Source organism: Pan paniscus, chromosome 19 (assembly GCF_029289425.2).
Source record: "Pan paniscus chromosome 19, NHGRI_mPanPan1-v2.0_pri, whole genome shotgun sequence".
In the NCBI taxonomy this organism is placed as follows: Eukaryota; Metazoa; Chordata; class Mammalia; order Primates; family Hominidae; genus Pan; species Pan paniscus.
This window is the reverse complement of record NC_073268.2, coordinates 65,980,877-65,995,832: the sequence shown is the minus strand read 5'-3', so window position 1 is coordinate 65,995,832 and position 14,956 is coordinate 65,980,877. Positions and strand designations below refer to the sequence as shown.

The 14,956-nt window shown below is 41.1% G+C and overlaps 1 protein-coding gene across 2 annotated transcripts in view; it reads right to left on the bottom strand.

The window, feature by feature from the left end:
* Window positions 1–14,956, bottom strand: part of KAT7 (lysine acetyltransferase 7) — a 40,510-nt gene that overhangs the window by 18,249 nt on the left and 7,305 nt on the right. The window contains exons 3-6 of one of the 2 annotated variants that reach the window (XM_003818036.5): window positions 13,956–14,132; window positions 12,317–12,556; window positions 5,425–5,507; window positions 1,655–1,744 (exon numbers count right to left, since the gene is read on the bottom strand). In XM_003818036.5, the coding sequence (XP_003818084.1) occupies window positions 1,655–1,744; window positions 5,425–5,507; window positions 12,317–12,556; window positions 13,956–14,132 (590 nt within the window). The remainder of the gene's footprint in view (window positions 1–1,654; window positions 1,745–5,424; window positions 5,508–12,316; window positions 12,557–13,955; window positions 14,133–14,956) is intronic. The other variant, XM_003818034.6, reaches the window with a different exon arrangement.

The following is a 14,956-nucleotide window of genomic DNA, read 5'->3' as shown; positions in this document are numbered from 1 at the left end:
CGCCCAGCTAATTTTTTCATGAATATGGCAATTTAAAAATTCCAAATCAGGTTCTCATCACCCACCACCTTTACTGCCAGTTAAATATAGGTTCAGGAATACAAACTTATTTTACTATTAACATAAACTAAGGATAGACGTCTCCACCAAAGCAACAAGAATAAAATTAAGATCATTTCAACTAATCATTTATAGAATGCTTACTGTTTTCCAATTAATGCTTATTGATCTGATCAACAGTGGTACAAAAATTCATTTATATGTATTAATTTAAATAGAAAAACTGAATAAGAATAAAACCCAAGGTTGGGCACAGTGGCTCATGCTTATAATCCCAGCACTTTGGGAAGCCAAGGCAGGTGGATTACTGGAGGTCAGGAGTTTAAGACCAGCCTGGCCAACATGGTGAAACCCTGTCTCTACTAAAAATACAAAAATTAGCTGGGCGTGGTGGTGTGCCCCTGTAATCCCAGCTACTTGGGAGACTGAGGCAAGAGAATCACTTGAACCTGGGAGACGGAGGTTGCAGTGAGCTGAGATCACACCATTGCACTCCAGCCGGGGCAAAAAGAGTGAAACTCTGTCTAAAAAATAAATTAATTAAATTAAATTAAATTAAACCTAAGATAGACAACGAAGAAAAGTGTAGTTACCACTTATGGAGTGCTTTTTACCTGCCAAGCACTGGGTATAGGTACTTTACATACATAATTTAGCTGACTCCCCTGCCAGGTAGGCATTATTCACCTCTTCTTATTAACAAAGAAATAGGTTAGTTGACCTGCCCGGGACAACATAGCTAGAGTTAAATAATCAGTATTCAAATTCACATCTGTTTGGCTCCAAAGTCAAACTTCTTCCTCATCACCATATATCTCTGCTATCCACCTATAATCTAACTGCAAAAACAGACACTTAAATGATGAACAAAATATAATATGTCACAAAGGCTAACATTTTGAGAGCACTACAATGGGAATACATAAGGAAGAAATTCCTTAACGGTGGGAGAGAATTTGGGAAAAATTCCTCCAACAGCTGAGAACTGCACGGGCCTTGAAAGAAAATACCATCTGTTCTTGGTACAGGTATAGCGTTCCAGGCAGGAAAACAGGAAGAGTGAAGACCAAAGGCATTTAGGGAAGAACAAGGAAGTAAGTGAACCAATGTGGCAGGAATGTTCAGAGAGGCAGGAGGAGGATTAGGACCAAGCCAGGATGCTCCCTATAAACCAAGGGAAGAGATAAGTAGAAGACAAATAACACAGTCAGCAAGTGTCAAATGCTGGGAAAAAGTCACTGGTGGCCTTGGAAAGGTGCTAGCAGAGTGGAGAGGTTTGAAAGCTACAATAGTCTTAAAGGATGCGAAGTGAGGAAATGAAGCAGCAAGTGTAATCTTTCAAATAAGAATTATCTACTACTACTACTGCTACTACTATTACTACTACTGTAGATAGCATGATTCCTTCATTCATGAGGTAGAAGTGTTTGTTTTATGAAAATTTACTGTTTGAAAAACAAACATGATTCTAAGTTTACATCTGGAAGACATACCACAGGAAATGAGGCATAGACATGCCTGAAGACAATTATAGAGGAGATCCAAGAAACGGACCTCAAACTATGAATGGCCAGTGCTTTAACAAGGCCCATACCTGGTGCCTGGTTGCATGCCTGTTGTTGTCATCTTGCCTGTGAGACAGCATCCTTTCTTCTATCTGCTTATCCCGGCTCTGTGCTCTCACCTGCAACCATCAACAACGTCAATAAATCCACCTGCTTCTAAGACTACGTTTACTTAAAGCATAAGAATACAATGATAATGCCTTGGATTTATGTTGTACTTTACTTTCAAAGGGTCTTCACACTTATTGTCACAATCTCTACAAGAAAGAGATAAGGCAAGCTTCACATTCTGCCTTCTCAGCCAATAACAGGATCAGAGAAGTTGAAATGATCCAGCTAAATGATGGGATCACTAAGGTTTTAATCATGTCTGATGACTCTGAGCCTGGACTCTTCCCAAAGTACAATAAATAAATTAAAAAAGCATGAGGAAGTGCAAGAATAGAGTATGGAAGTACAAAGAAAACATTAGAAAACCTGGGTTTGGGCTGGGTGTGGTGCCTCACGCCTGTAATCCCAGCACTTTGGGAGGCTGAGGCGGGCAGATTAGCTAAGGTCAGGAGTTTGAGACCAGCCTGGCCAACACGGTGAAACCCCGTCTCTATTAAAAATACAAAAAATTAGCCAGGCATGGTGGCAGGCGCCTGTGATCCCCGCTACTCGGGAGGCTGAGGCAGGAGAACTGCTTGAACCCGGGAGGTAGAAGTTGCAGTGAGCCGAGATCGTACCACTGCACTCCAGCCTGGACAACAGAGCGAGACTCTGTCTTAAAAAAAAAAAAAAAAAAAAAAAAAAAAAAAAAAAAAAAACAAAGAAAGAAAACCTGGGCTTGGCCACATGCAGTGCCTTACATCTGTAATCCCAGCACTTTGGAAAGCCAAGGTGGGCAGATCACTTGAGGCCAGGAGTTCAAGACCAGCCTGGGCAACATGGTGAAACCTCGTCTTTACTAAAAATACAAAAACTAGCCAGGCGTGGTGGCGCACACCTGTAATCCCAGCTACTTGAGGCTGAGGCATGAGAATTGCTTGAATCTAGGAGGCTGAGATTGCAGTGAGCTGAGATTGCACCAATGCACTCCAGCCTGGGTGACAGAGCCAGACTGTCTCAAAACAAAAAAAAAAGAAAACCTGGGTTCAAGTCTCCAGGGAAACTTAATTCTGTAGTTACATGACCTCAGACAAATCACATCAGCTCTCAACAGTTTCTGTTTCATAATCTGGGAATTGGGAACTGATATCCAACTGCTTATTCCACTTCACCACTAAAACTCAGAATGGTCAAAACAGAACGACTGGCATTTCTCCACAAATCTGCTCTACCCCAAATCTTCCCGGTATTAATAAATGGCAATACTGTCTAAATAGCTGATCCAGTCAACAACTTGAATGTTATCCTAGATTCTTCTCTTTTCTCACACCTCACATCAAATCAATCAGCAAGCCTAACGGGTTGCTCCCCTCTAAAACGTATCCTGAATCCAACCTAGTCTTAGAATTGCTGCCGATACAAAGCTAGTCCAGTCCACCAACTACTGCCTGAACTTCCATGCAGTCTCCCAAGCACCCTATACCCTGCATCAACTCTTGCCCCCACACTCCATTCTCCACGTTAACAAGTCTTCAGTTTTCAAAAGCGTGCCTGAAATCCTGTCATGCCTTTGTTAAAGCCCCCCAAATGCTTCTCATTCTATCAGAACAAAAATATACTCCTGTGCCAAGGTCCACAAGGTCCTTTATGATCTGGATCCAGCCATACACGGCCTACTTTCATTCAGCCTCTCAAACCCATCAGTTTAGCCGCGCCTCATGGCCTCTGCACTTGCTGTTGCTTCTACTTAAGATATCTTTTCTTCTAGATCTTTACACAACTGCTTCTTTGCCATCATCCACGTCCCAGATCAAATGCCATCTCCTCAGGAATGTCTTCCAGGACCATCCTGGGAAAAGCAGTGCTATCCCTACCCTCACCCCCGAAACAGACTCTCTCTATATCATTCGTCTTTTTTTCCTCACAATATTTATCACTGCACAAAATTATTTACTTATTAATTTGAAGGTTTATGTTGCCTCCCCCTGTGAGAACATGAGCTCCTTAAATGCAGTCTTTTATTCACTGAATCCTCAGATACCTGTATTTGGCACATGCAGCTACAGAAATATATGACTGAATACAAATGTAACATCACTGATCGCAAGGGTGTCCTGGGAAACTCAAGAGCAATCATGTATATGCAGGTTCTTCAAAAACACTAGAGCTGTTAATAAATGTGGGGAATTTGTCTAATCTTTCCACTTAGGGTTCTAAATGTAATAAAAATATATCATCTCAGAAATTCTCCTGATCCTCCATGCACATGTTCCAGTAGTAAAGATGGATTATTCTGCGCCTAATGCCCCTTGCAAAGAAGAGAGAACAAAGAGGATAAATTCAAGATAGAAATGTTTTCCTTTGGTCAGAATTTTCTTCACCAAACTGAAATTTTTCTTTTTCTAAAATAAACTGCTTAACGTTACATGGTCATATTGCTACAAACTAACAATTTCAAAAGCAAAAGACATCTCAGGAAGATTTTTATGTAAAACCATCCATAGTATCAGATCATTATATTTAGAGACAAGTGGTAGAGAACAACTCTCAAAAAGCAGGGATCGCAGTTATTTTCTGAGAAAGAAGTACCTGAAGCCTTTCCTGCTTCTGACATAGATGTGGGCACAGCTTTTTCTGTTTTGATTTAGTCTCAGAATAATGGGAGGACAATGGGAAGATCTACAACTCACTTTTACACAGAGCAGAAGGAATTGCCACTTATAAAATGATTTGGAATGAAGAAAAATAAGAGTAGGGTCATTGACCTTAAAATCCATATAAGCACGGAAAGTACACTACTTTGCTGAAAGACTAACCACACAAAAGAAACTTTCACCCCTGCGGTCTACCTGTAAATAAGAGAACAAATTCTGAATCAAGGAAAATTAATGTTAGCTAGGGAATCTAATTTTCCTCACAATGAAATTGGCTCAGACAGGAATAAACCTGTGACCCTGGTGTCACTAGCAAAGTAACAACAAAAACAACAATAATACTTTGGTCTAACCAGCTTAGATAACCTGTCCAATACTACTCAAGCAATCCATTTAATTAATAACATTTTCCACTCTTGCTTCCCCATAATTAGATCTTCGGTTCCATCCTTGGGAACAGCAACCCACACAAGAACGCACAAATGGGATCTGAGCTTCTACTTAAATACATTATCTCAAAATCCCAAAGGTTATTTAGGAGCTATGTTTCAAGAATTTAAAAGATGAATTAGCCAAGAGTAGGTATGACTGAGAGTAACAAAAAGTATTTCACAGAAATGGACAGAAAAAGGAACAAGAATTATGAAAGGTTTTTAAAAGCAAAATGACTTCATAGATTTATAAGAAGAGAACCGAATGCATAAATATTAAGATCACATATTTATGCAAGTTATTCCTTAGTGGAATAAGTCCCTAGCAGTCTTCGAAGCCAATTTTCAATAGAAAATATCAATGCACTAGTGGCTGATGTTCCAAATGTTTCATAATCTCCTTGTTAATTTCTCTCAAAGCACTCATTACATATTACAATTCTTTAGTCTGTTTAACTAGTTTTTTCTAAAAAAGCACATTGTTTTTTATGTCTCCTCCACTACAATGTAAGAACAAGGACCCTACCCATCTTGTTGGCCACTGTATCCCCAGTGTTTAGCAAAGTGCCTGGCAAACGGTAAGCACTCAATAAGCATGTGTTGAATAAATGAGAGCACAATTACCTTGCATTCGTCAGCTGAGAGGTTATGATAGAGTGGGCATCCTGAGATGGAGAAATGTCTCTCATGTTTTCCTGTAAGGTGTCCTGTTAAAGGAGGGAAAACTTAATCTCAAGAAAGAAGACAAGCTTAGAAAGTAGTATGTTTCTCTAAGACAAACCTGTTTTTTTGCTACATCATTTTTATCAAATATATGTCTGATCAGACTGAATCCACCAAACATAAGGCTGGTAGGGCTATAACTTGCACTCATTCTTTTCTTCCACAGGATGGATCTGGCAGTCTTTGAACATGCTTATGTATGATCAATATAAACTATAATTCTTTCTGCTCTTAGACTTCTCAAATCTCAAAATGTCACGAAGTCAACATTTGTAATTAAAGCCCAAGACTATGAACAGGAACACTTTCTTTTGGTGGAATGTAACTCTCCTATACTAAATTAATCAGGTTGTATGTAGAATAAGTGTACTTTTCTTTCTACTGTGCAATGTTATCCAACCTGAATTTAACCCCTTTCAATACTCAAATTTATGAAAAATGGAGAAGCGGCCTTTTCTATCATATAAGTAAACATACTTACATAACTTTAAACCAGATTAAATACTTATTTTTTGGAGGGAGAACTGAGTTTTGCTTAAAGATTTAGGTTTCTTCTATAATCAGATTTTTTTACTTTAAAAAATTTTTTTATGTCACCTAGGCTGGAATGCAGTGGTGCAACCATGGCTCAAAGCAGCCTTGAACTCCTGGGCTCAAGTGATCCTCCCACTTCAGCCTCCCAAGTAGCTGGGACTACAGGCTCACAACATCACGCTGGGCCCATTTTAAAATTTTTTGTAGAAACGGGTCTCAGTGTTGCCCAGGCTGGTCTTGAACTCCTGGACTCAAGCAATCTTCCCGCCTCCGCCTCCCAAAGTGCTAGGATTACAGGCATGAGCCACGCCTGAAACAGGCAGTAACACAAGGCCTTCTGAAGACGGAAAAATGTTAGGAATAACAAAACACGAAAGCTTGTTTTATTTAAATGGGTATCTCTTCATTCATGTATTTTTCTTTCTTTTTTTTTTTTGAGACGGAGTCTCGCTCTGTTGCCCAGACTGGAGTGCAGTGATGCGATCTCGGCTCACTGCAAGCTCCGCCTCCTGGGTTCACGCCATTCTCCCGCCTCAGCCTCCCGAGTAGCTGGGACTACAGGCGCCTGCCGCCACGCCCGGCTAATTTTTTGTATTTTTAGTAGAAATGGGGTTTCACCATGTTAGCCAGGATGGTCTCGATCTCCTGACCTCGTGATCTGCCCACCTCAGCCTCCCAAAGTGCTGGGATTACAGGCGTGAGCCACCGTGCCCGGCCCATTCATCTATTTTTCATTTGGTTTTTTTGAAAACACACAGGGAATTGAACATTATTTCCTTTCTATATATTTCTCTTCAACCAAAAGGTTTATAAAACACCTAAGATTGAAAGGGGTCATAGGACAATGCTAATGAGATAAAAAGTTAGCTAACCTGAATAGCAAGTCTACAAAAATCTTCATCTTTCATAAAAAAAAAAAAAAAAGACATTTAATTTGGGGTAAAGAAGAAAGTGGAGTTTAAAGCTTACACAACATAATTTATAGAATAAACTTTAAAAGGAAAAAACAGTCCAAGTACTGGTGAATGGGTGATTTTAGGACATTCAGGCCATCATTTCTCCAGGACTGTATTATTAAAAATGCAATTTTAGGCCAGGCGCAGTGGCTCACACTTGTAATCACAGCACTTTGGGAAGGCGAGGCAGGCGGATCACGAGGTCAGGAGATCGAGACCATTCTGGCTAACACGGTGAAACCCCGTCTCTACTAAAAAATACAAAAAATTAGCCGGGCGTGGTGGCAGGTGCCTGTAGTCCCAGCTACTCGGGAGGCTGAGGCAGGAGAATGGTGTGAACCTGGGAGGCGGAGCTTGCGGTGAGCCGAGATTGCACCACTGCACTCCTGCCTGGGTGACAAAGCGAGACTCCATCTCAAAAAAATAAAATAAAACAAATAAATTTTAAAAATGCAATTTTAGGGCCAGGCACGGTGGCTCACACCTGTAATCCCAGCACTTTGGGAGGCCGAGGCAGGTAGATCACCTGAGGTCAGCCTGGCCAACATGGTGAGACTCCATCTCTACTTAAAAATATATAAAAATTAGACCAGCATGGTGATGCATGCCTGTAATCCCAGCTACTCAGGAGGCTGAGGCAGGCAAATCGCTTGAACCTGGGAGGCAGAGGCTATAGTGAGCCAAGATCACATCATTGCACTCCAGCCTGGGCAACAGAGCAAGATTCCGTCTCAGAAAAAAAAAAAATGCAATTTTAGAGGTCCGCAAAATTATCTTGAACACGAAAAACCATCCTCATTGATCAAATACCATACATACAATGTAGCATCAGCTGGGCTCAGTGGCTCACACCTGTAATCCCAGCACTTTGGGAGGCCAACACAGGAGGACTATGTGATTCCAAGAGCTTGAGGCCAGCCTGGGTGACATACATAGCGAGACTCCATTTCTACAAAAAGAAAAATAATTAGCCAGGCACGGTAGTCCATGCCCGTAGTCCTGGCTACTCAGAAGGCTGAGGTGGCAGGATCACTTAAGCCCAGGAAGTCAAGGCTGCAGTGAGTCATGGTCACACCACCATACTCCAGCCTAGGTGACAGAGAGACCCTGTCTCAAAAAAAGTAATGTCACTAATACTGCAAGACTTGCTTTTCAGATACTATGTATCCATACGTCTTTTTTTTTTTTTTGAGATGGAGTTTCACTCTTGTTGCCCAGGCTGGAGTGCAATGGCCAATCTCAGCTCACTGCAACCACCACCTCCCAAGGTTCAAGCAATTCTGCCTCAGCCTCCCCAGTAGCTGGGATTACAAGCGCCGCCACCACGCCTGGCTAATTTTGTATTTTTAATAGAGATGGGGTTTCACCATGTTGGCCAGGCTGGTCTCGAATTCCTGACCTCAGGTGATCTGCCCACCTCGGCCTCCCAAAGTACTGGGATTACATGCATGAGCCACCGCACCCAGGCATATCCATACTTCTTAGTAATTTATTCAGGGCATGTTTTCTTTTATATGTTAAATAAAACCAATCTATTATCTACAGTAAAAAAGGAACAGCTGATCTATTGACCTAAAAATTCCACTGCTCTGAATTTATCCTACAGATTTGCTAGAAAGACACCAAAATATGTACATACAAGGCTACCCATTACAATATTGTTCAAAAAAGCTAAAAATGAGAAACAATCTAAATGTCAATGAGACAATTTAAATAATTTATAAACTATCAATATAATGAAATTCTCTGCATCTTTTAAAAAGACAAGCCTCTAAATACAAATATCCAAGATGTACAACGAACAAATGTATCCTATTTTCCGTTTTATGAATAATCACAAAAAGGAAATATGTGTACATATACGTGTGCTTATATATGTAGAAAAACTTCTTGGAAGCATTCATAGAAAACTGCAAACAGAAGTTTTGTATCTGTGGCACAGTTCTGCGGGTATGAGTGAAGGGCAATTTTTACTTAATGCACTTCAAACTTTCCTATAGAGTTTTAATTTTTCACAAGTACATAAAACTCTTAAGGAATAGACTAGGGTCAAGAATATTTTGGGGCCCGGTGCAGTGGCTCACGCCTGTAATCCCAACACTTTGGGAGGCTGAGGTGGGAGGGTCACTTGAGCCCAGGAGTTCAAGACCAGCCTGGGCAACATGGTGAAACCCTGTCTCTACAATAAATACAAATATTAGCTGAGCATGGTGGCATGTGCCTGTAGTCCCAGCTACTTGGGAGGCTGAGGTTGGAGGATCAATTAAGCCTGGGAGGCGGAGGTTGCAGTGAGCTGAGATTGCACCACTGCACTCCAGCCTAGGTGACAGAGTGAGACTCTGCCTCAAAAAAAAAGGATACTTTGGAAGCTCAGGTTCATATTTTTCAAAGTTCCAATACATTAAAACCAAAGTCAAAGTAAACTTTTTCACTTGAGCCCAAGAGTTTGAGACCAGCCTAGCCAACATGGCAAAGCCCTGTCTCTACTAAAAAATACAAAAATTAGCCAGGCGTGGTGGCACATGCCTGTAATCCCCAGCTACTCAGGCGGCTGACGCACGAGAATCGCTTGAGCCCGGGAGGCGGAAGTTGCAGTGAGTGACCACGCCACTGTACTCCAGCCTGGTAATTATAGAGTGAGACTCTGTCTCCAAAATAAATAAATAAACAAATACAAGTAAACTTTCCTCTAATACAACATATTTTTTATTTACCCTATGGTCTACCCCATTAAGAGGTTAACTCCTGGGCAAAAATAACACAATCAGGCCCCATTCTGACCTATCTCCTCCTCTCCGTTCTGGTCATTCTGCCCCAGGTATATTGGCCTCTAAGTGTTCCTCAAACTGGTTAACTATTCTCTTGCCCAGAGCACTTGCTGTTCTCCTTACCCATAATGCTTATTCTCAAATATTCCAACAGCAAGTCTCCGCTCAAATGTGACCATATCACAGCAGCTTTTCCTAGCCAACTACATATATATGTCACATATACATACACATATGTATGTATATACACACACAATATCCTACCCTCAGTACTCCCACTTTCATTTTCCTTCACAGCATTTATCTCCAGTTGATATATTACACGTCTATCTATTTGCCTTTCTCAGCTAGACTATAAGCTCCATGAGGGCAGAGACTTTGACTTGTTCATAGCTACATCCTCATAACTTAAAACAGTATCTGGCACATGACCAATATTCAGTAAATATTTGCTGCATGAATGACCAAATATAGTACATAAAATTAACAATTTAGCAATGCATGGTTAGTAACAAGCAGAAGCAGAGGAAAATTCCTTTTCTTGATGCATGGCAAGCAGATCCCCTTAAACTCTTAAAGCACATTAGCCATCATATCATCTACTAGTGTAATATATTGTCTTTCTTAGTTTTTCTCATTATTTATTCCAAGGAAATCAATGCAGGCCTGAAACAATTATCTTCGAGTGACAACTGGTATGGAGTTCAAGACAACTTTGCTGTATTTATTCCGATGGTTTGAAATTATGGGAGAAACTGCTATAAGACCAGGAAATGGCCAGGCGCGGTGGCTCATGCCTGTAATCCCAGCACTTTGGGAGGCCAAGGCGGGCGGATCACGAGGTCAGGAGATTGAGACCATCCTGGCTAACACGGTGAATCCCCATCTCTACTAAAAATATAAAAAATTAGCCGGGCATGGTGGCAGGCGCCTGTAGTCCCAGCTACTCGAGAGGCTGAGGCAGGAGAATGGTGTGAACCCGGGAGGCGGAGCTTGCAGTGAGCCGAGATCGCGCCACTGCACTCCAGCCTGGGGGACAGAGCGAGACTCAGTCTCAAAAAAAAAAAAAAAAAGCCAGGAAACAATCCAAATTAATTAAACACTACAGAAAACCACTGGGCATGGTGGCTCACGCTTGTAGTCCCAGCTACTCAGCAGGCTGAGTGGGGAGGATTGCTTGAGCCCAGGAGTTGAAGACCAACCTGAACAACACAGCAAAAACCTCATTACTAAAAAATAAGGAAAAAAAAAAAAAAAAAAAAAAAAGCCAAGCTTGAAAGCCACGTGCCTGTAGTCCCAGCTACTTGGGAGGCTGAGATGGGAGGATCACTTAAGCCTAGGAGTTAAGGCTGCAGTGAGCTATGATCATGCCACTGCACCTCTGCCTGGGCAATAAAGTGAGACCCCTGTCTCTCTATAAAAACAAACAAAAGGCTCATGCCTGTAATCCCAGCATTCTGGGAGGCCAAGGCGTGCAGATCATGAAGTCAGGAGTTCGAGACCAGCCTGACCAACATGGCGAAACCCCATCTCTACTAAAAATACAAAAGTTAGGTGTGGTTGTGGGCATCTGTAATCCCAACTACTCAGGAGGTTGAAGCAGGAGAATCACTTGAACCTGGGAGGCGGAGGTTGCAGTGAGCCGAGATCACACCACTGCACTCCAGCCTGGGCAACAGAGCAAGACTCCATCTCAAAAACAAACAAACAAACAAAACACACTACAGGAAGTGTACTGTTGGCCTGCCAAGCAGCAATTTACTCTGTTCTACGGTTTTTCAAACTTGATAGCCACATGCAAAGGGTGAATTTGAGAAGTAGACCCAGTAGTGAAAGGCCCCTTACCTCCCAATCAGCATCTTCCAACTCTAGACAAAACCTTAAGCCCAATATTTGCACCTCAGCTCACTGAAGGTGCACAAATAAGGTTCAAACCACAAGAATCTCTAAAGTAATTCACTAAGGGGTAAAACTCATAAGAAAATAATAAGATACTTATTTATCACAGAAGAAATATTTTATCTTGTTTATGCTTACTAAGTACACAAAGCAAGGGACCTAAAGCTACTAAAGTTACAGAAGGCCAGGGTCTCATGTGTACTCCTAATTTCACAGCCTCTTGACAGGAAATGTTTTTCTCATTTCCTTAACAGCTATGGCCGTGCAACCACTATTCTGCACTACCTTATCCTTAACTAGTCCTCACTGAGTACGAGCTATGTGCCATGCCGTAAGATATCTGCAGATAGTCTTTTTTGCTTTTGCTAGGAAAATGAGGGAATTTTTCACTGGGAAAAGCTCTAGATAAACTGAATGGCTCATCATAGTCAATTTCCTTACAACCAGATCTATTATTATGGACCATTGGCCAAGATGATAAATGCTTTTATTCAAGTGAGCAACTCATTATCACTCAGCACATGACCACTGAAGAGCCTAAGAAGCTAAATCCCAACAGAACACAAAACATTTCTGGATGATCCTGGGAGAGAGAACCACAGAACAAAGGATGTCATGAAGCTAGGGCACACTGACCTAGAGAGTTACAGCCTGGTGTAGGACACTTCATATTGAAGTTGTAGCTTTCATGGAAGCGACGGCGCTTGGGGCGATGAGAGAGATCACTGCCTGAGTCCTTCAGGGACATGTCCTTGGCAATGCTCTCATCGTGAGACACATTGGGGCTGGAGATGTCTATGTCAGACTCAGAAGAAGGTGCATTTCCAGTTGGAGTTCGAGGCGGTGACTCATCATGATCAGCTGTATTTTTAGTTTCTAAAGCAAAAGCAATTGGTAGAAGTTATGAGTGGAGTTCATTTATTTAGAAGTTTACTATTCAGAAGAGTTTATGGGCTTCCCAGATTCTTTTTCTATGATTTAACCAGTAACTTTCAGCTATTCATCTGCTAGACGGCTAAATGGAAAATGAAGAGGCACTTCTACACCATCCATTTTGTGCAACTTTAAATTGTGATTAAAATTAAATTTGTACTTCATCTATTACACCTATCTGTAAATGAGTTGCTAATCATGGATAATCAAAACTAGATGGAAATACGTTTTTAAAACATTACTATCCCACTTCCCTTCCAGGAGATACACAGGACAGAAGATAAGTGACAGTGATTATCTTTCTGGATGACACTGAACAGGCTTGGTGTAAGATGTGAATGGACTTAGAGTCTTGAGTGAGCCTGTTTGTAGTCTAACAATTCAATCTTGAAATTCCAGACTCTAAATCAGGAATTGCAAACCAAATGCCTACAGGGGCTCAGCAAGGCCAAATAGACAGCTCATTGTCCATCTAAAGGGGACAACTACTATTCAACTCCAGCCAATTATTACTATGGGTGATTGGCCACCCAGTGTTCCCAGATCTTTTCATTGTTTAAAATAAACTATTAATCCAGGTTTTTATATGAAATCATTGTGTTTTCAAATACTAGCAACAAATTTTAAAAATTTTAAACACTGTGCAAGCAAACCAACCAACCATGCGGACAGCTAGAAGTAGTTCAGTCTGTGACCTCTGCATTAAGAAATTTGGAGATAAATGGACTGAGAAGTATGGCTATAAGAAAAGTCTGCTTCAAGCCCTTTTCAAATGTGGTTAAGAAGGGCCCAGTCTCTTTTTCCTATTACAGGTATGATTTAATATACTCCAGCTACTCTGGACCTTGAGAATATTCTGATATCAAACTGTCCTCAGCAATGTATAAGAAAGGAGGCTGGGCGTGGTGGCTCATACCTGTAATCCCAGCACTTTGGGAGGCTGAGGCGGGTGGATCACGAGGTCAGGAGATCGAGACCATCCTGACTAACACAGTGAAACCCCGTCTCTACTAAAAATACAAAAAATTAGCCTGGCGTGGTGGCAGGCGCCTGTAGTCCCAGCTACTCAGGAGGCTGAGGCACGAGAATGGCGTGAACCCGGGAGGCAGAGCTTGCAGTGAGCCAAGATTGTACCACTGCACTCCAGCCTGGGCAACAGAGCGAGACTCCGTCTCAAAAAAAAAAAAAAAAAAAAAAAAAAAGACATAAGAAAGGAAGCAAGCAAACAGCATTCATCTAGCTGAAGTATTAGGCATCTACCTGCAGTGGCCCCAAGCCCTCCTTAAAAAGAATTTCACCCAGATGCTCTGTAATAGGTCTAAGTCATACCATACCCACTCACCTCTATCTGAAAAATCAACCACTTGCTCAGTTTCTGAACCAGATGAACGAGTCTGCCGAAGAGGGTATTTTTTCGGTGTCACTGGGGTAGGCTGCTGCTGACTACGGGTCACTCTTCTGGTAGAGTAAGCAGGCTCCTCAGTGCCAAAAGACTGCAGATTTCGAACAGGACTGGAATCTGATCCCAATTTTAAAAGAAAATAAAGAAAAAAGATGGAAATCTGTTTTACTTCCTATCCATATAATTTATCAGAATATCGCTCCTCCTCCTCTTCATATTTCACAAAATCCAACAAATGCTTAAAATATCTATTTAATTAAATAAAATATAAGCAAAAGAGCCTAGCTCAGGTATACAGATGTAATGTAGTACAGCATTAATAAGTTTAGGTTCTGGAATTAGGACTGAACTTGATTCAACTCCACTCCACCATACCAACTAGCTGTGGCATCTTGGGCAAGTTATTTTCTCCAAGCCTGTTTCCTGATCTATTGAAAAGGAAAATACTAGTAGCACATTCCTCATAACACTGTGGTGAGGAATAGGTGAGATAATGCATGTGAAGCACTTAACATGATCCGTGGTACAGAGTGCTTTATAAATATTAACTGCATCCTCTCATTCTTCCCTTTTTCTAACCCACCATAAAACAGATATTCTATTACCAAAGATATAACAACAAACAAAACGATTTCCTTTCTTAAGGGGCCGATTTTTTTTTCTTTCTTATTACCCTCTCTGGCACTATCATAATAGATTCATAAAGGTAAAGCAGGAATGCAGCATTTTAAGTTTTTTGGATAGAAAAACCTATTCTGAGGCACTCAGCAGCCCTTTTATATCTCCAACCTGAGGACAAAGGAAATGAAGGAAATTCAAAGCTGAAATTAAAGCATTTTTAAAAAATATATGAAGATATGTTTTAGTTTTTTTGTGTTTTTTTTTATAAAGAGACATGTTTAATCATAGCTTGCTCTTCACAGAGATGACTACAGAGACTT